We start from the raw sequence: 27,927 nt of genomic DNA on the forward strand, positions 1-27,927 counted from the left end.
ACACGATAACAGAGGAGGGCGTACAATAATAATCGGTTGCATATTTTCGTGTATTTACAACATTAAAAAACAATACCATCGGTTGACGAATACCACAAAATAACAAATTCTCATTAAAAATTCAACATTTCTATTGAATGCAGTACTTATACAAAACGACATCACTACGTAATATCATCTATGACCACTAGATGGAGCGTTTCCCCAACATTTCGCGTATTCGAACGACACGCTTAATAAACACCGTCTCCCACAATGCTCTGCGGCGTGCTGTCGGTGCTGTTTGTCCAAGAGAGACGTCGCTTCAACAATGCAGCTTTTAATGGTGCCGTGAGCGGTGCGAACCGAATACGCAGCAACGCCGCAGGCTCGTCCGGTCACTGTAGTCGTTTCAAATCCAACGTAACGGGATTTTGACGATTTGACAAACCTGTCGTGCCGCCGCCACTCCGTTTTTTAGGACATCCTTGACTCTTCTGCCGGGGTGAGTAGCATCTGAAGCTAACGTCGGTCTGCCTGTGTAACGTTAGTTGAGTATAAATGCATTTTGTTGTGACCGTTGCTGGCTAGCAGGCTAGCTAATTGGCCAGATGAGACATATGGCCCCTTGTGTCTTTCCCCCTGCAGCCCCCCCTGTCCGTATTAAATACATCAGCCGTGTGTCCACTTATCCTCGTGTTTTAGATGCGGAATTTCCAACTGGTGTGAATGTAAAACCATTTTTACAGACTTTTTGCCAGTTGAGTTTTTGTGTAGCCGCTGCAGGAGTCTGTTTTGCTTTGATGTCGGCTGAAGCACACGTCAACCAAGCCGGGTTGTTGTCGGTACTTCACCGCGATGGAAACTCATAACACGGACTGATTGGAATGGAATATGTATGCGACTGCCAAAAATGTTGGACATCTACACATATTTCTAATACTTTGATTGTCAAACACACAACACCCGAAAACGTACCGCTCTTGCAGCACGAGTAAAATATCACGCCTGAATCCATTCACAAAACTGACAATTTATTGTCGACGTGATTGTGAGCATTGCCTGCGTACTGTTTTATGAAAACCATAGCAGCTTGTGGTTGTGGTTCAGTCGGCGTGCCTTAATATAAAAATAAAATGCTAACACACGAACACCATTATCACTGCTATTATTATTATTATTGACGCCCCCATTATAAAAAATATGGATGTCATGTCTGCTGGTGTGTTTTTTTTGCTTTGAAATTGAAAGTGACATGCTCTCCATAGAGGAGATATTTGCTGTTATCTTGCACTTGTCTAAGCGTTTTTGCTCTACCATATAATATAGTTTAAAATGTGATGGAATGTATCTTATTTTATTAAGCCCTTGATTACACTCAGTTGACTAGATATAAGAAACACACAAAAAACGGTCCATTACAACCTAAATGGAGGTAGGATTTGTTGCAGGGCTGTAATTTAAACTAATGTCATTTGTATTGTGGTAATCAACCAGTGACTGATGAGAACAGAGGTGCTTAGCACAACCCAGAGAGCAATTGAGTTGAATGATGGGAACCCGCCTGTTGTAGTTTGGGAAAACATTGCTTTTCTAACATGTTCCAGTAGCCAATAAATGAGCTTTCCCTCTTTGAAGTGCAAAGTTGATCGCTTATTCGCGTTTATACTAGAATTGTTGCCCCAGAGCTGTGTGGCCACTTTTTTGTTTAGTATGTAGTCATATGAACATGCCTTTGTGCATTTTTACTTGACGGGATTCTTGTGTCAAATTGCTGAATGCATCATGGATTGGATAATAAGTTGGCTGTGTGAGTCACATTTTGTTATATGTTAATTATTTATCATCTCAAAATAAAGTTGCAAGGCACACACATATGCAGTGCCCCGAATATGATGATGAAGAGAAAACTAAGGAAGGATTGCAGGGAATTGGTCGTGCAAAATGCAAAACGTTCACCTTGTGTGTAGATGTAGCCAAAGTTAAAGAGTCGGATTCATCATTGTCTGGACTGCATCTTATTTTCTCACTTCCAAAAGAAAGATTCATAATTCTCTTATTAATATTACAGTATATTTGTCATGTATTGGTTGGTGTCTCTGTGTGACGTGTTGAGGAATGGTAGGAGGTTACCCTAGACAGAGTTGTGGTTTGTTTTCAATAGTTTTTGTGAGTCGTCACCATTCACTGCTACAGTTTGTGAATGTATCACAGCAGATGCTAGTGTCGGTTTGGTTGCAGCTCAGTGATGGGTGTTTTTTATTTGGAAGGCATTCGGCTTTTACGCACTTGGATACAAACAACAGCAATATGTTATTTCAATGTTTGTAAACCCACGAACAGATGGACAAAACAAGGCTTTCATTAGGAAAGCTATGATCAAACAAACTCTGCCAGTCCATGTAGAGATCCGCCCAAAAGTAAGATGTAAGGTGTCTTTAATCTGTGATCATGTAGTTAATATTAATATTTTAAAAATCACAAAAGGAGCCAGTTGTATGATTTGAACTGAGATCAGATTTTTACTGTACTGTGTATCCCACAGTGGACAAGGATATTGATCTTTTTTACCACGCTGTCTTTTTTAGATTTTTTTTCCTTTTTATTACTTGTGGTCACATAGTCGTCAACAAAAGCCCCAATGAAGAAGAATAATGGCAAAATCAGCGTTTCATTACGTGCTAAGATGCTTGTAGATGTGCTGCCCTCATTAAATAATTGGACGCCTGCCTGATGCTCCAATTTGCAGATTTTTTTCCCTCTCACATAGAGGCCATTCTAGTGGCATAATTAGTACTGTGTGATACATGTAGAATATTTCGGCCTGCAACAGATGTTGATAGTTGGAGGAAAAAAAGAAGGAAATCCCATTGAGCCACTAGATAGCATTTAAAATGCATTTTCTTGCTAATCAAACCTCAAATTTGGTTGCTGATGATAAAATAGAAACAACTGCCTGTTTCATATTCATTCTACCACATTATTTAAAGTGGCTGGAATTGATATAACAATGCATCAAATGTCAATGTGAAAGGGGTCATTGAACGTCTCTGCTCGGCTTTACAGAGTTTTAAAGCAAGAGTCATATATCATATCCTCTCACTGCTCTCATATGGTGCTTTTTGGCACTAGCAGGTCACTGTTTTCAGCCTAAAATCTCTAAAAACCCACAGTACACAACCTGCTCAGCACCAAACAACACTTTCCACTGCCCACAAGACCAAAGGTCAGAGAGTGCAGCTGTTATATACGTTAGTATTTACGTTAGTAGTAACACCAGTTCTAAGTTTTATAACCTGAGGGGTATTCCACCAAACTCGCTAATTAAAGCGGCGCTTACCTGGTTAAGCCTGGTTAGAACTAACGCCAACTTCCACTTGCGGCTAAACCCATTCCATTAACGCATTTCAGCCGCGCCTTGTTGAGGCTAATTCAAGCCAGGTTAACGTTGTCTTGTGTTGCGCCGTTCACGGGATATGAAGCCAGACCAGAACCGTGAATGTCGAATCATCGAGAAAACGGCAGAAAAGATCAGAGCAAAAATGATTGATGGAACTGTACGAGGAGTACAAACCCATCATAACCGAAAAAGGGAATACTGTAGTGATAAATAAAGATCGGGAGGCTGCTTGGGCAAGAATTGCAGAGTGATTAAATACGGAAGTACCGTTAAGAGTAACATGTTCTAATATAACTCTGACAAAGAGTTCTTGAACGTGAGGATAGTGTAGAGGTAACGCGCCGGCTTTACATGCGGCCGGCCACGGTTCAATTCCCGACTATGGAACTTTGCGAAACTTCTTTCTTTGGCCGGAACTCTCTCTCTCTCTCTCTCTCTCTCTCTCTCTCTCTCTCTCTCTCTCTCTCTCTCTCTCTCTCTCTCTCTCTCTCTTTTTTTTAGATAGGCCTAGTAAATGCATCTACATTGACCAACACATTTATCTCAACAATTAAATGAACACATTCAATGAACCTATTAATGAACTCACCTGAAAGGAATTTATGTGGCTGAAAATTGCATGCAGCAATGCCTTTGTCATTGGGATCTATAACATGCTATTAATAATAACATCTTCATGCCTATCATGTTTTGCAAGTTATATTTGGGTTCTGGGGAAATTGTATGACATATTTATCATAGTTAAGCTAAAATGTTGGTCTAATTCTCTGATCTAAAGACAATTATACAAGCAAAAAAAAAAACACACACATGAGACGTCCTTCACAATTGCAAGCATGTATTCTTAGACGCTTGATGAAAATATAGTCTGTTTGTACTTCATATATGTAATTTTGGTCATTTTTGGTCTTTCACGTGACGAAATCACGAGGACTAGGCTTGGCGGAACCTTCTGCTGGTACAGTTGTTTCCGACAGACGGACTTCTCTGAAACCCCCGCTAAAGTAAGCCTGATGGTTAGCCTGCCCCGGGGCAGGCTAGTTTGGTTGGATAAATTCCCATGGTTACTTAGCGGAGAGTCCCTCAAGTCACGTTGATGGAACGCAACTCTCGCTAAAGGTAGCGAGGCGTATCGAAATTAGCCCGGCTTTGCACTTAGCGAGTTTGATGGAATACCCCTCTGGTGAGAGAAAAGTATGAAAAGATAAAATAAATATTTATTGTACTAAAGCTTATATCACGGAAGACATTTTCATATCACTTGTTACTAATAATATTATTGATATTGGCCATATCAGCCAGTCCAGATAGTTTGTTTTGTTATAGCAGCTGTTATTCACCACTGTTATGAAAAATAATTTTGACCACCCCAAATCAGTTTAAATTTTCAAAAAAATCTAAATTTGACCCTTTTTAGTTTGTTATAGTCATCTATTATGGTTATTAAAAAACACACACAATTCAAATTATTAGGAAATAAAATATCATATTTATATTTATTGATTTAAAAAAAAAGATTGGCATTCATAGTTTGTATCATGTATTATAAGCTGCTTAGAGACTACTGTTAGGATGTTAAATGGCTCATCTCTAATATCTATTTTATTTGCCCTGAAAACATCTCCTTCAAACACAAGTTTCATGGGGTTAGTAGTACTGTGGAGTGTGGACGCAGATGAAGCCTAAGTTCTTCAATTCCCCCTTTTAAAACACAACTGGATCCCTGAATCCGGAGGTAGAATAAACTATGGTTAACACCACTGGCCAGTGGTGTGGTAAGGATGTGGTTTGACGGTTCAGCACACCACTGTATAACTATCAGGGTTGGATTGCTTCTTTATTGCAGCCCTGATTTGTGGATTTAATCTGAAAGAATTTCACAGTCCAGGGTGACAGCATTTGTCAGTGGTGTTGAACAGTGAGGCTTGGGCATTGCTTGCCATGTCCTTGTAACTAGGGTCTGAATGAATCATCGAATGGAGCCGCTGACTCTTAACTTGCATTGTGTCAAAGTGTCCTGCTCTCATCTGACAAAGTGCAAGGATGTAACTCTACTTGGAAAACCGAGCTTACCCGGGATCTTCTACTCTAATGAACATCTGCTTTAAGAGGCAGGAAGTGTTGGGCTACCTATTACAGCTTCTTCTGTGTTTATTGGTTGTTTTTTAATTGTATTATTATTGCACTAAGCAAGAGAGAAATGAAAGGCATGAATACAAGTTGGAACAGATGTGGCTGTGAGAACAAAAAAAAAATGCTGGGAAAAGGAAGATGGCATGACTAGTTTTACGTTTGGCACAGTAAGCAAACAGCAGCTCTCCATGCCATGCCTGCTAGTCGAGCAGTAGGATTTCTCAGCTAATTCATTTCCCGAGCAGCCACATTTCCTCAAATAGAAGCACCGTTTGCTTCCCTCCAGTGGACCATGGTTAGTGTATGTCACTGTCAAGCTGAAGGTAAGTGCCTTATGTGATTGAAGCAGTTTAAAAATAAACTTTGCTGTGAGGCAAAAGTGAATATTTGATCGTCAGTACTTTCTTTGTTACACAAAATAATTTGTCCTGTGAAAAGAGTGCAATCGCTGTCACATTTTTGTCTCCTTGATTACATTTTACCCTAGATTGTGATGAGTTTGATCAGCGACCACACACACACACACACACACACACACACACGCACACACAAAATCCTGCCACTTGTTGTTGACATGTCGATTTCAAGCCCAGTGCTTCTGTGAGGCTGAACGGACATTAACAACACAACTTCAAGTAGTGTGAATGCCCTACGTTGACACACAGGTGCAATCTCATTTGGGGTGGTACATTGCAATAATTCTCTGGTGTCAGGGGCTAATCACCCTGGCTTCCCTCCCACAATCCATCAGTGTCTGGAGAACGAGGCTTGTGGGGTTCTGGCAGCTGTTGTCAGGCTGAGTCAATCTGTTATGGTCTAGGCCAGCATGCACAGGAGGGGGAGAGGAAGAGCTCTCAGGAGGACACAGCAAGCGAGACTGCTGCCACTGCTGTGGAAAGATAACAAGAGGATTTATTTGTTAGGAGGGCAGGATTTCAGGGCATGTGTGTTAATTTTGCTGCTTTTTTCTCTGTATAATATGTGCAAGGCACGGGCCAGGTTGAAGGAAGATGGATTTAAAAAATACCAACGATAGTGGAGCCAAATGGACCAAAAATGACTCGCCAACAATTTTGCCGGTTGCATTTTTAATAATTGTTTGTCATTTATCAAGTAAAAACAGCAGACATTTCTCGTGGTTGCAGCCGCTCCAAGGTGAGGATTAGCTGCGTCTCCCTGTTTTCATGACTTGCTTTTGACTGCTGGTCAAAACAAGACATTTCAATTCTTATTGTTAATGCAATAAGCAAAAAATTGATTTAAGTGCATGCACTCATAATGCTGTTGACACATGTCCGCTGCATGTTTTAGATTGTGATCATTTTTTAGCTAAATCCACAGCCAGTCTTTTCAAAACAGTTGCATATCTACACAGGAAATGCCACTGACTTTAAAGATATGTATACTAACAGAATAAAAGTGGTGTTTAAATTGACATTATTAATGAATGAAGGCAGTTCTCATTGGATTTAAATCACTTTTGAGTGTTATTCAGACCTAGACTATTTTTCTATGTGATTATCGTGGATTACAAACTAGTTTTATGGATTTTGCACGGCTGGCACAGAGTGGTTGTTGATGCTGGGAGAGAAAATTGGCAGAGACCTCCAGAATTAGATTCAGTCGTCAAGGCAAATATTTGGAGCCGTACTTCCATTTGCAGACTGTTGAGAATGCACGACCATTCACAAGTTTCTGAGGGCAGACGGAGCAGCGGGGCACCATAAATTATTTGTGACATTTCTAGATGTAATACCATGCTGAAAAAATGTCCAATCTTGGAAATAGTCAACTAAGTGAGGGAGTATTGCTGGCTACAAACCAGCAGCTATCCTTGAGGTCATACTGGGGGTTTCTGTTCAAAATCGGCCCTTTTCACAGTATAATGGTTGACTTATTATAGCAGGGAAAACGCAGGTGTGCGTAAGAACATTCATGATGGCTCACTTCCACACACGTGTGCCTGTAAGCCGCATTAAATGCCCTGAAATTATTATTTTTTGAGAAGTCGGAGAGTCGGGCTGTGGAAAAAGACCTTTAATATTTCTTTTATATGGCAGACCTTTATTCATGAGAAAAGAACGAGATGGTGAGTGCAGTGTGTGATAACAGGTGACAGCAGCTGTCTCACGTGTAGACAATTCTTCACCACCACATGGAGATTCCCAGGATAGTTGGTCCCCACGTGGCCAACAGTTACATTAAACCATGTCAAGTACTGGTATGTTCATCTTTAATGTCGTCATGAATAGTAGGTTTCTTGCTTTAGGTTGGTAATTTCGCTCCCTTCCTTTGATTGTTCTATTGACTTGTTTATTTCATTAGCAAAACGTCCACTGTGTGCTTTGTCGATAAAGCATTTTCATATAGGAGTGTTGCAAAAAAATCTATATGTTGAAAACTTCCTACATCCACAGGAAAATTGTCAATCTCCACCCAACAATGTATTCCCGTGAAGCTAAAGCTTATTGGTTTGGCTTCAGGAAATGAACAAGCAGGAGATGAGGAGGTTCAGTTGCAGCTAGGATTTTACATCCCTATGTAGTTTTCTTAACATCTACCCTACTTATATACGGTATAGTAAGACAGGCTATGGCGCCCACTTAATTCAAATTTACCTCAGATGTTGCTTCACTGAGAGAAAGAACGAGGTTTCTTGAGAGCCTAAGCTGCAGTGAAGCAGCTTCCACTCATGAATACAAAAATACTTTTTTCCCCCTGACCTCATTCTTCTTCTCATCTCGGACAAACTTTTATAACACTGAGCTATTGAAGCTCTTGTAGTTGTGACCAGATAAAGCGCAATTAAACGAGTAATTAAGGTCCGCCCTGCCCTCAGAATCGCGATGTCTCGCCTTGTGAAAAGTCCCCAGCCCCTTGATTGATGAAAGGAATTTACTTTTAATTTAACAGAGGTAGGCAAGCTTAAGCAACATCGATTTGATATGCAATTGGTTAATACAATTGAGCAGCTTGTTTTCTTTTGCCTGAAATCAGAGATGTGTAGCAGTAAATACTAACAGGAACTCCACAGTGCTGCTAAATCAGGGAAAGACTATTGATCACTGAGGGAAATTCAGATATTGTTGCCTTCAGCCCATAGCAGTATTGTAGCGATGGGGACGGCCCACATTTCCCATCATGTCTGCCTAATGCCTTCTGCTGGACTGAGTAGTTACTTAAGCTTGCTTTTTATGCTCCAACATGCAAATGTTACTTGGTGTTTGTAATGTGTGGTTTACGGTTTTGACCATAAGTGCGGTGGGTGTTACAATTCTTGACTCCAGTTGTAGTTTTGTTGTGATGACGAGGCTCCGGGCCTCTCTGTTGTGTAACCTTTAGTTGACATTGCTGTAAAAGATGTCTTCTTCACACACACAGTATGTGTATATGTCGAAATGAGCAGTGCACTCTGCTGAAGGAAAGGCATTTCTATATGATATCTTTTAAAATTATGTTTTTTTTGTTTTGTTTTTTAAACTGCGCAAATCAGCCAACATATGCACTGATATATCTGTGATTTAAATTGGCCAACTGATAGATTGCTGGAGCTCTGGCTTAAATAATGCACACTGAAATACAAAAGCAACCCAAGAAGAAAAAGAAGAAGAAAAAAAATGGCTCGATTTTAATCTCAGACTCTTATGTCCCCTTTCATCTCTGCCTCAAGTAATTATGTAGATGTGAATGGTTAAATTAGTACCATGTGGCAGGCTGTAATTAGATTTTTGGTAATGAATGGGTCAAATACCGGTTGCAGGCATTAGAGCACAGAAATTCCCCTGGAAGACGGTGCTCGACAGTGTGGTTGGTGCATCACAAGCACCATGAGAATGCCCTGTTAAAGGACATGGATGTGAAGAATATTAAGGCTGTAAATAGTAAATGTTTGCCTCTTCACCCTATGGTGTTTATATCCTACAAGGAAACAATACTAGTTTACTTAGACCTGCATGATTATGGCCAACACAATTATTTGGATCATCATTGAGATCACAATTATTCATCATGATTATTCATAGATTTTTAGGGCCAAAATATCATCATTTCACATTTAAATAAACAGAGTACAGCTTTCACTTCCGTGTTGTGCTACATTCCTGCTTTTGTATAAATTTTAGCATCAAAATAAGACCTTATAAGGTCCTTATTCACAGGGCATCTCTTAGAAGCAAAGTAAAATTGTTCCGAAACACTTTATTAGATATTAAATCAACAGCATTGCTTTCACTTTATCACCCCGTCACATTTTTTATGCAATGATTGGATGAAGTGAAAATGATTACAAACCAAACTCCCGAGATATGTGCAATGTGAGCTCATAGTTCAATTAAATAACTAATAATTAGCAATCCAGCTCATATGTTAATAAAAATGATATAGATAAATGCATGGCCAGACATTGCAGAAAGTGGGAAAGCCAGTCAAATGTTGCTTTTCACACCACACCAAGAACAATTCGTCTGCTCGCTGACTGAACTCATCTCACGCATTTGTATTTGAACAATGCATGTTCAGTCTGTAACTTAAAGTTCTCTCTCCTGCCCTCCTCTGTGGATCTGCAGACTGCCATTCTCAGGCTGACTTAATTGTAGGATTTTTAAACATTAAAATAGACTAATTTTGACCGTTTAAAAAAAAAAAAAAAGATTCAGTCCAACATCAATTACATTTGACTTCAAAAAGGATGCAAGGAAAAACCATAATTAAAGGAAAACCAGCTGTGAGTTGCTGAGCCTTTGTTTTTAGGGAGGAGCAGAGTAACAATGCTAACGAACCATTTTGGGGAAACCAAAGGACACATAATTACATTTTTGCCTACTGTGTGAGTTTCTGGCAAAGATGAGACAAGGCAAGTTAAATGATAAAATATAGCACTTTTTAGAGTTTTTATGTTAGTTTGTTTTAGCAGTTTGAGCTCATTTAGAAACGTGCGAACTGTTGTGTGTTGAAAATGCGGGGAGTCCTGTGAATCTTGTGTGTCGGCTCTGACTCTAATTGGCTGTCACATTCTCAATTTCCATCAACACAGTGAGGCTCTCCTCGCCTCACCCCTGTGGGTGCTGCCCGCTCCACGGCAGTTTACCAGCAGAGGCTTCAGTGACACATTAGCACTCGCTGCAAAGCCAAGCGCGGTGCGTTTTGTTTATCGCTATTCCCAGCTCCGAATAGCACAAAGCCACATCTCTGAAGATGCTCACAGATTGGTCGATGGATGTGGTAGGGTATTTTTGGACGCGTTTTATATTTGTTTTTACCTTGAATTGTCTTTTAAAAGTTGAACATGTGCCATCCCACAAGGACATGGGCGCCTTTTTACTTGCTCTCCCGTGTTATCTTTGCCATACTGCACCCAGGCCCATCTTTCATTATGAACTCATTCCTCCTCTCTCCTTTCTCTGGTTATCTCTTTGTCTCCGCCGTTCAAAATGGTGCTCAGCAAAGTTATAAATACGCATCAGCAGACGAGCAGCGTGGTGTTTGTTTCCAAACAACAGGGCGGTGAAGGGTGAGTTTCCTGTTTGCCTTTCTCTTCCCTCACCATTTTAATGCACACACAGAGGGATAAAGGTGAACACACTCATATAGTTTGCACTGAGTAGGAGGTGGTCCATGTGGAGGGCCACCTTAATTTCTCCTGCGCCGGGTCATCACCGCACAAATACTCCTGATGATCGTCATGACCTCACTGTCATCTCTTCAGCTTTATTAGATAATAAAATACGCAGCAGGAAACAGCACCCACCACAGCATCACCGGAAAGTTTTCAGTGCTGATACAGGGTGTAGTACTGAAAGTTTTATTCCGTTATTAAAACGGCACTTAACAAAATCTTGCCTGTATGGCAAAGTGTTACGTTTTCAATGAAGTCCATTAGGTGTGGACAATATTAAGAGAGAAACTAGATGGATTTATCGACTATCAGAGAAAAACCGTTAGGCGAATAGGCTAATGTTGCTAATTAATGAGGAGCACAGTTGTATGACAAACTTCAATTTTGAATTTCAATGTGATTAAGAACATTTGTCAGACATTTAATTCATCGATTGACATTTGGGCTGGTTATTTTTTCCGAATACAGTGATGTAAGGGAGGAATTAATTCCCAAAGAAGTCGAGGTTTACTGACTCATTAAGGTACAATAGGCTACAGTTAAAAAGGCTTTAATTATGATTGCATATCGATCACACGGATCTTTTTCAAGGCCAAGCAATCACAGCAAGTGAATTAAGTATAATCTTCAATCACACGTGACAATTTCTTTACAGAACAGAACTGTATATTACTAATACTAGTAAATACGTGAGTAAGTCCAAGAAAAAATCAAGTACAAACTAACATTTGATGATGAAATTACCAAATGGCTATTAATTAATTTTCATTTTATTAACCAACTAATTGTTCTGCACCCAACTATCACATCAGTTGTTTCTCTGAATAAAGGAGTCTTGGATTCTTTGATATAGAATAAGTCTTACATTTTCTGAATTTCCACTTCCTCTTTGAGAACCGCTCCACAGCCTTTCAGGCACTTTGATAATTTACCAGTGAAAAAGGTCCTTGAGGTGACTCAGTCAGCTGTCTGCAGATAAGCTGTGATCCATGGCCGCAACAGCTGCTCCTTTCACACAGCCGTATGACTGTGCTTTCCCCCTGCAGCTGCCTCCATCTTTTTTTTCTTCCCCTCTCTCTCCCATCACCTCCACAGGGAGTGCCCTACCTCGATCCTCTCCATGAAATCACAATTAATTATTTGAAGGGTTGTCTGCAAGTAAAATGAGCCAGAGCCCCTGAAGGGGAGAAATGCATCAGGGTAACCTGGAGTCCCAGAAGCCATGATGATTTTCTGAAGTGCAGTGGCGTCACTTCCAGAGGCCTGTGTGCTCTCTGCTGCAGTATGCTACTCTTGTGTGTGGATTTACACGTTTTTACTAGTAACTATACTAGTAAATATTTAGTACAGACCAAATAATAAAAAAATAATTAATATGCGTCGCAATAGAGAACTGCGTGAATGAGTCCTAAAACCCTGAAATTAGAATGTTTCTCTCGTCTCTGAGTCGATGGCTTTTTGAATTTACTTTTTAAAGAGATTTTAAGGTTTTGTTCTACAATATGAAATATGCTAGTTAATCCCCATCTCTTGAATTTGTAAGCTTTTATGTGTCTTTAAAAAGCCAGTTGCCGACAACCAGTTGTGGTTAAATGAGACTACAAAACACCGACTAGCTCACCTTTACAGCCTCGCTGTGTATACTCGTGCTCGTGCCACTGTGGTGTAGTGCGTTTATAGCCCAACATTAACTTTTTACATCCTTCGATTGCATTCATACTTCAAAGATCATAAAATTGGTCTTAATTCGGAAAGATTATCCTGCTGAGCAAAACATGTAAATGTCATAAACTTCCACAGACCTTATTATCCTTGGGGGTTGGCCTGCAAATATACCTGCAGCACTCTATTGCCTAAAGCCTGAGGTGAAATCTTTGAATGTCTTGTTTTTTCCAACCAACACAAGAAGTTATTCGGTTTAAAATGATGCCAAACAGAGAAGCTGGAAGAAGGAAGTGTTCAGCACTTTGCTAGAAAACAAAAATACAATCCGTTTTCTGTCGGTCAACTAGTCGACAGCTCTTGTACAGCGCCATGTCGAGTGATTTGGAAGGGCAATTTATGACCAAATGAGTGCTGATTCACACCCCTGAGCAGCTTACTAGATCCATCAGAAAAGGTTAAAAACAAGTAATTAACACTCTCAGTGCCCTCAGCACCTTTTTGTAATGTAATACATGTGCAGAAAGGCACATAGAGAAAGAAAAAGCAGTCAGTTATTTTTCATATTGATTTTACTGCATTTGCGATAAATGGTCCCTCTGCTACAGTATAACTTTACTACTGCTGCCGTGGAAGTGCTCTGGGCTGACTTTAGAGAAATCCTTTGTCTTTGGACAGTTTTCATTCAGACCATGTGGTTTGGATATACTGTAAGGTGTAGCAAATATGGGCACATCTATTTTCTGTCATGAATATATTAATGAAATGTTAGCAGCATTGATCTTGGCATTGCACTTGCCTTGTTTGGTCAGTCCACTGCTTTGGACCTCTAGAACACTGTGATTAAGCCTGAACAAGATCAACAAATAATTAATTGATTGCCATGATTTATTGTACATACAGTCTTAGTCCCCAGAGGAAGAATCCCCAGACTTTTCCTCTATCGCCACCACAAGGTTGAAATTTTAGATTTTTTCGTATCTCAGGAATCGGTGTGCAAAAATTTCGCAAATCTTTCTTGTCCATTTGCAGTCCAAACATTGTGTGGTGATTTCTGCTTCCCAAAGACTTGATAGCAGATGAAGAGATAATTTGACTTCAAAACATTGTACTGTTTTTAAATCTAGTACAGAAGAAACGTATTTAAAGTGAGCATTCTACAGTGTTGTGAGTCTTTGGGAAGCAGAGCAATCATCGGATCAAAGTCTGTCCTGTATTTTGGTTTATAAAAATAAAATAAAAAACCTGCAAAATGAATGACATTCTCATGAGCCTCTGCAGTAGTTTGTAGTAAAGTAATTGTTTGCAAATTAAGCTTGTTAACACATAGAATGTGAGCATTTAGCTAAAAGCACTATTGTGCCTCAGTACATTCTCACACAGCTCTAGACTCTCAGCCTTGTTGTCATTTTAAAAAAAAGATTCTTTATTTGATTCTTTGCACTTAGGACCAGAAGCCCAACGAAGCTAATTGATTTTGAAGGAGGCTGTCTGACATATTACAGTTTGCTTTATGACAGTTTGTCTTTGTTATGTATTTTCAGATTGATTTGAGCAGTGAGTCGTACATTAAGCAGCGGAAGGGCCATTTGAAGTGGTTTGGAAGTCATTTTCATCGTTAGAAGTTGGTTATTTCTTCTTGAGACATTAAAAGAAAAGTCAAAGTTCCATCTTGTTAATATTTCAGTCCTTGTCGTACCTAGATCTTTGAGCCGGAACCTTATTAAAAATACAAGCTGTGTGATCTTTCTGTCAGTCCTTAAATTCCTCAATTCATCTCACTGTGTGTCAAAAGCTCAGGCAGATGCCTCATAGACGGACGGGAAAAAACAAACTCCCTCGCTGGGTGTTGTTGCAGGATATGTCACTCCTCAGAAACTTCGACTCTCACTCATTCACAAGCTGCTCCAGCTGCCTTTCCCCATCTTACCCACATGAGATTCGACCCGTGAATTGAGTTACTTGTTGTCGAGTAAAAACCTGTTATAGTTGGATGTCAACTCTGCGCTTCCCGTTTCTTCATAGAGGAATTTCGGGACCGTCTCAGAAAGCCAGTGTGCAGAGACTGTTCAAACATTTATGTAAGCGCTTGCCCTCAAATGTCTGGGAACTTGAAAGCAGCGTCCCACTTCTTCAATCAGGCTCTGAGCCCAGCACCTGCCACTGTTATTCCTTTGACTTCAGATGCAGATATTCTGTCCAGATCTTCTTGGTATTAATCACAACACGTTGCCTCTCTGAGTGCGTGCAAACATTACATTCTCTCACGCTGTCTTGACTTGGCGAGAACCAAGAACTTGATCTTGATTGATACTAAAGCCCCGTGTTAAATGCATCTCGTCAGTTTCCATACCTCTGAATCAAATTAGCAGACTGCTGGACTAATGTAGTCTGTGTTATTCATAGGCCTGACCAGTAATTTGCTGACTAAGTCATTGCTTGCTCAGTGCTGCTCACCATGTTTTTTTTATCTGGGTCATCAGTGGGGCGGGCTGTGCTTTAGCTTCTACTTTCCCCTGAGAAGACCACTTGATTTGAATGTGTTACAGGATTTAGCAATCTGAAACGAGGCTGGATTGGATATCATATTTGTGTTGATTTTCAGTAGGATTAATTTAATATTTACAATATAGATATGTCATCATTTATGAGGAAGTAATTCGACATGGCAAAATCTCTGAAAAGAGTAATATGGTGTGCAATGTTTTACACTGGGAAATCCCACCAGTAAACCAGCACAGCTTTAGTTTCTAGGGGTCAGTATATGCTGCTGGTACCTGACCGGCCCTCTGTATTGGCTGATACGCAAGTTAAGGTATCACAATCTGTATCGGGAAGGAAAAATTGGCATCGGTACTATTTTTGCCCAGTGACTTGGCTTCATGTAATATTGTAACTGCAGACAGTGTTGTTGCTATAGAAATGCAGGTCCATGGTGAAGGCAAGGACAGCCATGTCAGTATCTCTCTCAGAGTGCAAATCTGTTTTATAGCTCTCTCTTACACTTGCGCTGCCTTGTATGCTCAAAGGCTACAAGTGAAAATGGCATCAACGGCAGCCCTTTTACGCACTTAACACCGAACCGCCTCGCAGCTCAGCGGTAGGTAATGATGGCATTATCATTGATCCCCACAAAGTAAATCCAGAGCGATCAATGCTTTACTGTGTGTTTTCCATACAGACAGCAGTCGGAATAAGCTGACTGCAGTGGGGTGGGGGGGCATTCTGCAGATTAAAGAGCTACAACTGAAGAGATTGAGATTTAGCTTCTATCTGTGTGTTTCCCAGAAGCAGAACTTTTAAACCAACATATTTTTGGCTCCAGATTAGGCCTGGCAACAGCGTTTGCCAACATCTGTCTGCCGTAACCCTAGTGACACTGGCAGTCATGCAGCAATTAATCAGACTGTTGTGATAGTTGCCACTCAGTCACTCTCCACCTCAGGCACATCACTAAGCAGCAGGATGGGGGTCAGCATTCAAAAGGTCATAATATCCTGGGAGTTTTTACTGTACATCGCTCTTCTTAACTACACAGAAACCACAGGACCAGAGCATCTTGTCTAATGTGAGCCTGGATTGCTCTGTTCCCTCATTTGACTGTGGCTGCACCTTTTGTTGCCAGTCATACTATGCATTCACATCTGTTTCTAATGCATACTGATGAGCTCTAATTGCTACTTAAGATGGCAATTGCCAAAAAAAAGTCAGCCTTTTCTCAGTCGCTTGCTAATTTTGTGGTAGTATTGTAAACGCGCAAGTATCCAGATGGCTTCAAATCAAATGTCCACCTTCTCAAAAGATCTACTGCTTTTTCTGTTCATGATAAATGGCATAACTTTGGGTTTTGGACATTTGAAGATGTTCTTTGTGATGAGCATTTTTTCCACAGATTTTGACCTTTACATGACCAAACAATTAGTCAATCATCAGTTGGTCAAACAACAGAAAATGAAGGGTTTGCTACTTTTTTCTATATTATGAAATTTGGATTATTTGTGGCACAAAATATAGAGTGAACATGGTGGGATTATAATTGGCAGTTTTCATTATGAACCGGCAAAATTATTAATTGAGTAAATAATCAGGAAATTGTAAGATAATGAAAATAATTGTTAGTTGCTGTCATAAAGACATTTTATTTGCCTGCTGAAAACTGTTTCAGGTTTAACATCATGCATCTTGACAGCATGTCAGGTTTCAAGGTGAATTCAGAAATGCAGCTACGAGACGAGCAGCAGCCGGATGTCGGCCTTTTTTAAGGCAAGATGCAGTCACGTGCCTGTCATGTGATTGGCCAGTACATTGCTTCATTCCTCTCCTTGACAGGCACACACAAACACACACATACGCCGGCTGTATTGCAAGATGCTGTTTTTCAGGAGAGTTGGAGCAGAAGTAATCTCTAAACATCACAAATGCCCGTCACATAGAGGCAGCCCAGAGAACTGATTACTTCACTGAGACGGAACGAAATCTGTTTTTTCCCCCTTGTTTGTTTTTAAGATGGTATCCGTCTACATTTTGATCTAACCTGGCAGTGATGAAAACGTTACAACCACAAAGAATTCACTAGTCGTTGGAATAATGTCCTTATCAAAAGGAGCCGTTGTGTGAAAGGTAAACACCACCTGGGTTCCTTTTCGCCTCTGTGTCACTGCTTTATCAAGGCTCACACTCTGTGTTGTGGGTTTTGTGCTGTATTCGACCAGGGCTTTTAGGCACTTATCCTATCGGACATACTCGTGGCTTGTGCTGTGGTGTGATGCAGCTATAGAGCTCAGAAAGGATGCTCGTGGAAAGAAACAGTCCGTGCTGAAATGCTAATGTGTATCAGTATCTTTCAGATTATTTTTTTCAAAACACAAATCCTGAGGTCTTGAAATTTTTTTACATTCTTTGTATTTTCTCCTAACAAGGGGGGAATGAGATGCGTTTTGTGGTTATTCTTGCATTAATCTGAAGATAAATCCCAAACCATTATATCCTGAAAACCCATATCCATTGGTCTTCGGAACATTTTGAAAACTTTGAAAGAGTACATTAATCTGCATCAGAATGTGCAGCTGCTTTCCTTTGTGAAAGCCTGAGCCCTTTTTCTCTTCTGAGCCAGTAAAGATAATTCTGCATTACTTTCTATGATGGACTGTTATCATGGATGATCAGTAATTTGAGTCAGTGATGAGGTTGGGATGCAGGTGGAAGCCTACAGTGTGTAGTTTTCTAGTGATGGCACTTCCCTGTTTGGTGTTCCTTCTGAAGGACTTGAAAGAGGCGAAATAGAAATCAAAAGATTCACCCCCATGGTATTCTGCAGCACACTGATTTTTTTATGGTATTCTTTCCTAGGTTCCTGTTTTCAAAAAGAAGAGAAGACCTCAGATTCCCAATTTCCTCAGGCGCAGAAAATGAGCACAGCCGATATAGAAGCAACTGGCCCACCCAGCTATCTCACTGACCTGTGAGCAGCCATGTCGTCCCCGAATCACCCATCGAGGGGAACCCCTCTCCAGACGTGGGACTGTTTTCTCACATAGATGTGGACGAATAGCAGAACCTCTCAATAGAAATGGCATTAGTTTGTGTGGGCTATAACACATCAGAGTACATATTAGAATACAGGTGAGGCTGAACCTCTAGCCAATATCCACAGGTCTCTGAAGAGGAGGTTAAAGGCCACAGATGACCTTTACAGAAGGACAGAGTCACAGCCCAGCTTTGATGATTTAGAATCCATCCCGCTGCCTTGCCGACAAGGTCATATCATGGCTGCTGCTGATCCCCATAACAACGGTTCCTTGGTGGGGCGAGGAGCAGACTGAGAAAGTCCACAATGCAGCGTAACGGTAGTGGAGTGGGTGCCGGTGGCCAGCCATGGGTGTTACGGCGTGTGCGACTCACCTGGCTCAGTTTCATGCTGTTTTTCATCCTGGTCTTCTTCCCACTCATTGCCCACTACTACCTCACTACCATCGACGAAGCGGGGGGTCCTGAAAAGCGCATCTTTGGGCCACGGCCCGGCGGCGAACTGTGCGAGGCGAAACACGTGCAGGACCTGTGCAGGATTCGTGAGTCGGTCAGCGAGGAGCTGCTGCAGCTGGAGTCCAAGAGGCAGGAGCTCAACGGGGAGATCGCCCGACTCAACCTGCGCATTGAGGCCTGCAAGCGCAGCATTGACAGCGCCAAGCAGGATCTGCTGCAGCTGAAGAATGTTATCAGCCAGACGGAGCATTCCTATAAAGAACTAATGGCCCAGAACCAGCCCAAGCTATCGCTACCGGTCAGGCTGCTGCCCGACAAGGAGGACCCAGGATTGCCACCACCCAAGTCTGCGCGCTCCTGCCGTCTCCGCTCCTGCTTTGACTATGCGCGTTGCCCTCTCACGTCTGAGTTTCCTGTGTATGTTTATGACACAGACTCCTATCCATGGGCAGATTATCTTGACCCACTTGTGAAGCAGGCTTTTGCAGCGTCCGTTAAGAGTAACATTTATATAACTGGTGACCCCAGCATAGCCTGTCTGTATTTGGTGCTGGTAGGGGAGCTACAGGAGTCCTCCTCTCCACTGCCATCTCCTTCAGAGCTGGAGAAGCAACTGAAAGCTCTCCCTTACTGGCGATCTGATGGACACAATCATGTACTGGTACATCTCTCTAGAAAGTCCATGACACAGAACTACCTGTATAATGTGAGCACAGGACGGGCAGCAGTCGCTCAGTCTACCTTCCTGGAGCAGCAATACCGTGAGGGCTTTGACTTGGTTGTGTCCCCACTGGTTCATGCCCTCTCAGAACCAAACTTTTTGGAAGTGCCCCCTCAAGTTCCTGTAAAGAGGAAATACCTCTTCACCTTCCAAGGGGAGAGGGTGGAGTCGCTAAGGAGCAGCTTACAGGAGGCACCCCCTCAGTCTTTCGAGGAGGAAATGGAAGGAGACCCACCAGCCGACTACGACGATCGCATCATCGGCACCTTAAAGGCTGTGCAGGACAGCCACTTGGATCAGGTCCTGGTGGAGTTCACATGCAAGAACCCACGGCCAAGTTTGCCGACGGAGTGGGCTCTTTGTGGAGAGAGGGAGGACAGGCTGGACGTCCTCAGGGCTTCAACTTTTGGCTTGGTGATTGCTCCAGGGGATGGACAGCTGGTGGCCTCAGCAGGATGTGGGATGAGGCTCTTTGAGGCCCTAGAGGTTGGGACCATCCCAGTCGTGTTGGGAGACCACACCAGACTACCATATCACCATTTTATTCGATGGAGTGAAGCTGCCATTATAGTCCCAAAGCCGCGTGTCACAGAGCTTCACTTCCTGCTGCGCAGCCTATCAGACAATGACATGTTGGCTATGAGGCGGCAGGGCCGCTTTTTGTGGGAGACCTACTTCTCCACCTCGGAGAATGTTCTTAACACCCTCCTGGCCAGCATCAGAACCAGAATCCAGGTTCCTGCTGCACCCATCAAAGAAGAACCTGCCCACGAGATTCCCCATAAAGCAGGGAAGCTGGCGGGAACCGATGCCAACCTGGCTGACAATGGTGATCTGGATTTAGGACCAGTTGAGACAGAGCCCCCCTACGCCTCTCCACGCTTTCTCCGCAACTTCACATACACAGCTGCAGACACCTATAGAGCATGGAACCGGGCCCCAGGGCCTTTCCATCTGTTTCCTCACACTCCTCTGGACCCTGTGCTGCCCTCCGAAGCCAAATTCCTTGGCTCAGGAACCGGTTTCAGGCCTATAGGTGGAGGTACGGGAGGCTCTGGGAAGGAGTTCCAGGCAGCTCTAGGAGGGAATGTGCCCCGGGAACAATTCACAGTGGTCATGCTGACTTACGAGAGGGAGGAGGTGCTGATGAACTCTCTGGAAAGGCTGAATGGTCTGCCGTACCTCAACAAGGTGGTGGTGGTGTGGAACTCACCCAAGCCTCCTTCAGATGACCTGCTGTGGCCAGACATCGGCCTGCCGATTGTGGTGAGTGCTCCTCTTGAAAAAATCCTCTTAAGTCAACAAATTTACACATATTCATCCAAATGGTGTTTGTTTCTTTTATAAGGCCATAACTCTCTGTCTCTCTGAGGTGCAAATGAGTAACCTGAAGTACATTAAATTGAGCTGTTTGGATCAGTGCCTCTTTCAAACTCCGCAGGAGTCCACACAAATTACTAGCAGCTTTACTAAGTCTGACATCCATGAATAATAAAATTTAAAAGCTTTTGAATTTATCCTGAAAAATAAAATATTCATATGGTTCATATTCACACCATTAGTTTGTGACAGGGACAAGTGGTACGCTGTGAAAGAAGGGCTAAAGAATTAGATTCTGTATTTGTCATTGCTAGCAGAACTAAGCTTTTACGGTATGTTTACTGTTTCTGTGCGGAACATCTATACCTAGAATGTATGAAAACCTAAAAAGCCCTTGAAGACTTGTATGGAATACCTCTGGACTAAGATGAATCTTACCGAAGAGCCAGTTTAATCATGAGTCATTTGCAGTATAATACAATTAAACAGTCACAAGTACTTTTAGGGGGAAAAGATCTATACAGTTATGTAGGTCAAGCGGGAGTACAAAAATGTCCTATACTAACTACCGTTTCTCTGGGTTACATTTCTAAAAGTATCACTACTCAAAAACATTCCTGTTGTTGCTGAGCTGTATCCTCTACGCCTGCAGGTTGTACGCACAGAAAAGAACAGCCTCAACAACCGCTTCCTTCCCTGGGACACCGTGGAAACCGAGGCCATCCTGTCGATTGACGATGACGCTCACCTTCGCCACGATGAGATCATGTTCGGGTTCAGGTCAGTGATGATGCCAGAGTGCATGCGTCTCTGGGGATTCGTATGTACAAGAGAAACAGCCTCAGCACAAAATTTGCCATCATTTTGGGACCTGGGAACATAAAAGCCTGTCTCATTACTGTTTGGCATTTGACAGTTTAACATTAAAAGTATTGAATATAAGTGGATTTATTGTGGACATAACATAAAAATACACTTTAAAATTCACTTTAATGTTCGGTCCACATGCTGAATTGTCCTTTGGCAAGATACTGAACCCCAAATTGCCCCCGAAGGCTCTGCCATCGGCATGTGACTGTGTGAATGAGTGGATTAGATTAAATCCCGATGGGCAGGCGAGTCCTCTGCCATCAGTGTATGAGAATGTGTGTGAGTGTAGACATGTAGTGTAAAGTGCTTTGAGTGGTTGAAAAGACGAGATGAGCACTATATAAATGCAGGTCCACTTTTTAAAGGCACTGCAAAAATACAGTAAAATAGAAGGGAAAGCTTTGTCTCCAGTGAGAGGCAAAAATGTCCAAAAAATTGCAGTAGCATCACATTCCTGAAAAAAAAAAAAATTTGACAGAAACTGAACCAACCACTTGAGACCGAACCAGTGAAAATAAAAGGCAGCAAAGCTGCCTGTGCCTTGTAGTTATGATTCATTTGCTAATACTGTACTTAGATAAGCTGAATGCGAAGGCCATGTTTAAACCAATTAAAAAAGTATGTTGAGTTATTTTTATGCACCAGCCCTCGCTCTCCCAGACTCGTCTACAGCTTGGTTGTGTGTGTGTCATTTGTCTTGAATCATCTCAAACTCCCCCAGAATTACCCCAGAATGTTTCCTCACCTCCACTCTCAAAGAGGAAACATTACGCAGCAGCTGACTGTGCGTTCACATGAGCTCATTTGAGATATTGGATTGCTTTTTGAGGTTTCTTGCATCTTCTGTCAGTGGGAGGAATTGCAAGTATCTTATCTGAAACACAGTTTTTGTCCAAGACTCTGCTGCAGTTACTGGGCTACATTACGTGTAAATATTAGCCAAGAGTTACATTTTTATTTTAAATGTGCTAATAGAAGACTACAGAATTGTAACTTAATTTCTCCCAAGAGGGAAATAGTTGCCACAATCGCTTACATAACGTAGAAACAGATGGATGTAAAAAGATAGCATACGCACAGACAGACACTTGGAAACCAAGCCATTAAAATAAAATGACAAATAACAATAATAAAAAGAAACATTGATTAATTCTGCCCAGTTAAGTCCTAATTCATTGATTTAAAAATGAGGAATTGTGCTAACTTTGTGTCCGGCGGCGTCTCACAGAGTGTGGCGTGAGGCCAGAGATCGTATTGTGGGTTTCCCTGGGAGGTATCATGCTTGGGACGTGAACCATCAGTCCTGGCTCTACAACTCCAACTACTCCTGTGAGCTCTCCATGGTCCTGACAGGAGCTGCTTTCTTCCATAAGGTCAGAACTTCACACCCTCCACATTACAAAACATACAACATTTAGCCAAATTGATCCTTTTGTTGTCTCATAGCCATAGCATTCACATGTTGCCCTGCATGTGTTTGTATCTTTGCAGTACTACGCCTACCTGTACTCCTACGTGATGCCCCAAGCCATTAGAGACATGGTTGACGAATACATAAACTGCGAGGACATCGCCATGAACTTCCTGGTCTCTCACATCACCCGCAAACCACCCATCAAGGTCAGTGGCAGAACACGCAGTCCGAGCTCAGCATCCGCAAACTTTGTGTCTCCCTCAGGGCCCCCGTGTATTTTTATGTTTGCCCACTTAGCCTTGCCATTACTCAAACTGACATATCCAATATTCCACACAAATGATAAATCAAAAACACAGGATCGAATTGGTGCGTTATGCCTGATTTTCCCACTGGATTTTTATCGGAAGGACATTTATTACCGGATTGCGTATTTATGGCTAGACAAATAATTATAGCAATCAAGCTATGGAAGCTGTTGGAGCAGAAATGTTATTGCAGCCCTCAGTATAAGTACTTTTTGATTGAGTGGGGTGTTAATATTCAGGGGTGTTTCGGATGGGAATTAAGGGCTGCTTTGAAGGAGTGTGTTGCATGACAGCAATTCACTGTTAGGAATAAGCCTCGTGAATAATGAATTTGGGGCAAGATTGAATGCTGAGGCCTAAATGGAGCGGGACTATATTTCCCTTTTAGTCCAAATAAAACAGAAAATAAATATTTTTTTTATGCAGCACTGGTGATGAATTAACAATGTTCAAAGTCAGCTTTTAGGGATATTTTTCTTTACTTTAACATTCTGTAGTCTCAAAGGGTAACACTATTTTCATCTAAGTGACCAATGGGGACAACAATTTTTTAAAATTGGTCCACTTTTGAGCAACACTGCTGCACCCGGCAGCTAAACAGGCTGCAGTGAAATCACTCAGGGCAACCATCGATGTACATCCACTAAAAGCTCTGATTGATATTAAAAGTATCTGATAACGTTGTGGAAGGAACCCTTGGGAGAAATGAAATGTTTTTCTTTACCTTTTGCTTGTCATTTGACTCGTTCTCAGAAGACAGCAGTGGAAACATGAGTGAGAGAGCACTGCTAAAAAAAACTGAGGCCATTTAGGTCCATTTGGTTGCTTCCACACAGTCGGGGAAAAAGTCTATCCGCTAAACCCCACAAACTATAGCGTTAGCTAACAAAACGCTCCATGGTGTTGGAACGGTTGGTTATAAGCTAGTTAGCTACATTTCTGCAGACAAACACTGTTAATTAATTCCTTAAAATATGTGCTGTTGTTTTTTTTTAAGGCTTTAATCAAGGCACCACCCTCTGAAGCACTCTTATTACATAGGGAGCTGTGCCTAGTTACGGTTGCTAAGATTGGATTGGGGAATTGTTGTGCAATGGCTTAGCAAATGGTCAATTTCTAAAACACTTTGTTCATTCTACAGAAGCATACAGACTGATCTCTCCCTCTCTCTTTCTCTTTCTCTCCATCCATCCATCCATCCATCCTAGGTAACATCGCGTTGGACGTTCCGCTGTCCCGGCTGCCCTCAGGCACTTTCACACGACGACTCGCATTTCCACGAACGCCACAAGTGCATCAACTTCTTCGTCAAGGTGTACGGCTACATGCCGCTGCTGTACACGCAGTTTCGCGTGGACTCGGTCCTGTTTAAGACTCGTCTGCCCCATGACAAGACCAAGTGCTTCAAGTTCATCTAGCATCGGGCTGAGTGGCCCAGCAAAGAGCCGAAAGCAGAGAGGATCGAAGGACTGGAAGTATTGAAGAGAACAGCAGCTCCCACTGCGAGTAGTCATGAGGGTGGATGGATGGATGGATGGATGGCTTGCCAGATAAATGCACAGGAAGAAACTTTGGGGTTAGAATTTTGAGAAGAGAAACAGGTTAACCTGAAAAGCTGTCGGCTTGTTGGTCTCATCCACAAACCGACTGGAAATTTGAAGAGTGGAAGCTGAAAGGAACCACTGCCAACAAAACAAGCCTTTCCAGTGGACGTCACTCCTCTTTTTTTCCATGTTCTTTAATCATGCTCAATCATCAACCACTACAGATGTCATTTGCACCTCTTAACGGCCTGCTGAGGAAAGAGGAAGGGTGTACACAGTGTACAGAAACTCTCCAACGATAAACTCTACCTGACAATGAGCTCTCAGTTACTGAAACGCTGACAGGCTGATGCGAGGCTGCGATCGGCCCAGCAGCTTGTTGATGGTTTCAGCTGGTAGAGCAAAAGCAGCGGCAGGACACGGCTGCTTTTTTTCATTTCACAGTTACAAACTGTACTCTTGTACATTTACGTGAGAGAAGCACTGATGGTTGCAAGAATTTTAATGAAAAATCTGTCCTTTTTTTATTTTAATAATGTCTAAATGTATAAATCTCTATGTCAAAAGAACATTTAGAACCTCTGCCTGTGGGAGATCAGACACAGACCCGTTCGTCTGAGAACAAGACTGAAGAGTTAAACTGGTTGGCCCAATCGTGTTATTAGGATTACGGATTCACTTCAGCAGTCACCATAATGCCTCAAATTTGTCATGAAAACCAGCCACCATTTTGTTATGCTTACAGGATCGGCACTCTTTGATGAGCGACTAAAATGGCCTGTTTTTGTATGCTATAGGGCGTTTACTAATGTTTGGTCCAAGGTTGAAGTAGTCCTTTTTAAATGAAATAATACTCACCAATCAATGGTTACAATGTCCCTTAGTGAAGTGCAACAAGGTCAAGAAGAATCACAGCTGCCAAAATCAGCACAAGAAGCAAACGGTTGGATGCTATTATAAAGATGATTAAATGTCCTAATAGGGTTACTGTAAAAAAATAAAAAATAGGGAATAATTTGACATTTTAGGAGGTGAACTTAATTGTGTTCAGGTGGAGAGTTGGATGTAAAAGTCTGTACCTCTCTCTAGTAAACTGAGATTAGCAAACTGAGATTAGCAAAAAGATGGGAAACGGGGACAAACAGCTAGCCTAGCTCTCTCCAAAGGTATCAATATCTGCTTCTCTGAACCTCACAAATTAATGTATTTTTGTTTAATTTGTGCAAAAATCAATGTGTAAACATGACTGTGGTGTTTCCTGGTTTCCAGTCTTTGTGCTAAGTTAACCGCATCATAATTACAACAAGATATTCTCATCCAACTCTCCGCCTAAGAGCAAATACTCATGTTTGTCCACATTTTTTCAACTACTGTCTTAAATATATTGCCAGTTCTGGCTTTGAGACCGAAGTATTCAATATGTCCCGCCATGTTCACGCCACCCTCCTGTATAGAACTTCCCCTGCTCCGATAGAAACATCACTTTACGGTGTCGCCATGTTGGTTTCACTTTTTACCATTGCTTGATGAATGTTTTCTTTGCCAAATAGGTACGGTCTCTGCTGCTCTACAGCGTTATTTGCAGAGTGCACAGTGTGAACGGTAGCTAAGGGGATGCAGTCTGGTACACCCATATCCACTCTGCATGGTACTTTAGTTTTTAGGAGTCGATCCATTTGAGCCCTTCCCATTAATTCTTGTAATCTGAACAAAAGATCAACCTAAAGAGATCCCTTTTTAAAAAGAAAAAAAAACTTTATGACCTTTCCCCCCCCCCAAAATACGGTTCTAACTGTGAGGATGCTTTTATGAAACAAAAACTCTCACAAGTCCATGGTTCCTGTATATTTATTGAATATATTATAAAAAGATTTGTTTAAACTGATAATGAAACATTCAATAAAATAACAAGACATTGTAGTTTATTATTCAAAGAGGTTTCAGTACCTGATTGAGCCGTCGGTTTATTTCATTGCCAAGGAAAACTAGCGTTGTGCCACTAGACTGCTTGAGGAGGAACTGAACTGACCTGAGAGCAGCACTCAGGCAGGCAAGTGTTTTATAGACGTCAAAATGGGCTGGTTTTTAGGGAGGTCGATCTGTAACAGAATAAACTGAGCTTCTGCAACAGTTGGTGTCTTTGAAGCCAAATTTCTATCTGCTCCCGGTAGAATCATGTAGTAATATTTGATTAGGCATGTTTAGCTATATAGGGTTAATAAATAGCCAAATTGTTAATTACAGTGGTGTAAAATGGAAATAAATTTGGAACAAACCCAAATTTACACTTGTGCCTCACCAGACATGAAAAACCAGCCTGTCTCCTCACATTGTCACACCTGAACACTTTTTATTGGAGCTCTCGGGGCCTCATAATTACCTGGCTGACTAAACCTGTCCTGGGGCATAAATAGGGTCAGCTGGTATTGTGGAAGTCAAAGCCTCTCATTCCCCCAGTCCTTGGTCCCCCTCCCCCCTCATCCCCCCCGACTTTGTGGCACAACTGGTTTTCCATGGCCTGGAGCAGGATAAAATTCCCCGGAAGGCCACAGTGCCTCTGCTAGGTGTTAGGAGTTGTGAAAGTATGCACTCCTGGGTTTGATCCAAGACTGTGGGCGAGGCTCCAGCCACCTGCAACGCTGCTCGCGCTGTGCCAGACTGATGATGACGGATGACAGCATCAAACATACCATTAAAGGCCAGATTAATGGAAATAAAAACTCTCAACATTGTTAAAACATTATCTGACTAATGGCCTCATTCTTTTCCCCGTCTTTACAAAACACACACTTGCACTTTGACTGTTTGATTAAGTCTTAAAACAAGACATTGTTTGATCTTTTGGGTGTATTTGCTTTCTCGCTGTGAATTCATGCTTGTTTGCTCGATGAAAAGATTGATAGGACTTTCTGTGTGGTGAAGATGAAGCCACAGCGAGCGGCTAGATAGCTTAGCATAAAGACTAGAAACGGGGGTGCTC

General features: G+C 41.9%; 1 protein-coding gene across 1 annotated transcript; it reads left to right on the forward strand.

The window, feature by feature from the left end:
• Window positions 1–299: 299 nt before the first annotated feature.
• On the forward strand, window positions 300–27,686 carry extl3 (exostosin-like glycosyltransferase 3). The gene is made up of 6 exons (XM_084030084.1): window positions 300–484; window positions 18,138–20,757; window positions 21,464–21,591; window positions 22,910–23,054; window positions 23,173–23,301; window positions 24,612–27,686. The coding sequence occupies exons 2-6, from the start codon at window positions 18,622–18,624 to the stop codon at window positions 24,819–24,821; spliced, it is 2,748 nt and encodes a 915-aa protein (XP_083886210.1). The 5' UTR covers window positions 300–484; window positions 18,138–18,621; the 3' UTR covers window positions 24,822–27,686.
• The last annotated feature ends 241 nt before the right edge of the window (window positions 27,687–27,927 follow it).

Source organism: Eutrigla gurnardus (assembly GCF_963514095.1).
Source record: "Eutrigla gurnardus genome assembly, chromosome: 16".
In the NCBI taxonomy this organism is placed as follows: Eukaryota; Metazoa; Chordata; class Actinopteri; order Perciformes; family Triglidae; genus Eutrigla; species Eutrigla gurnardus.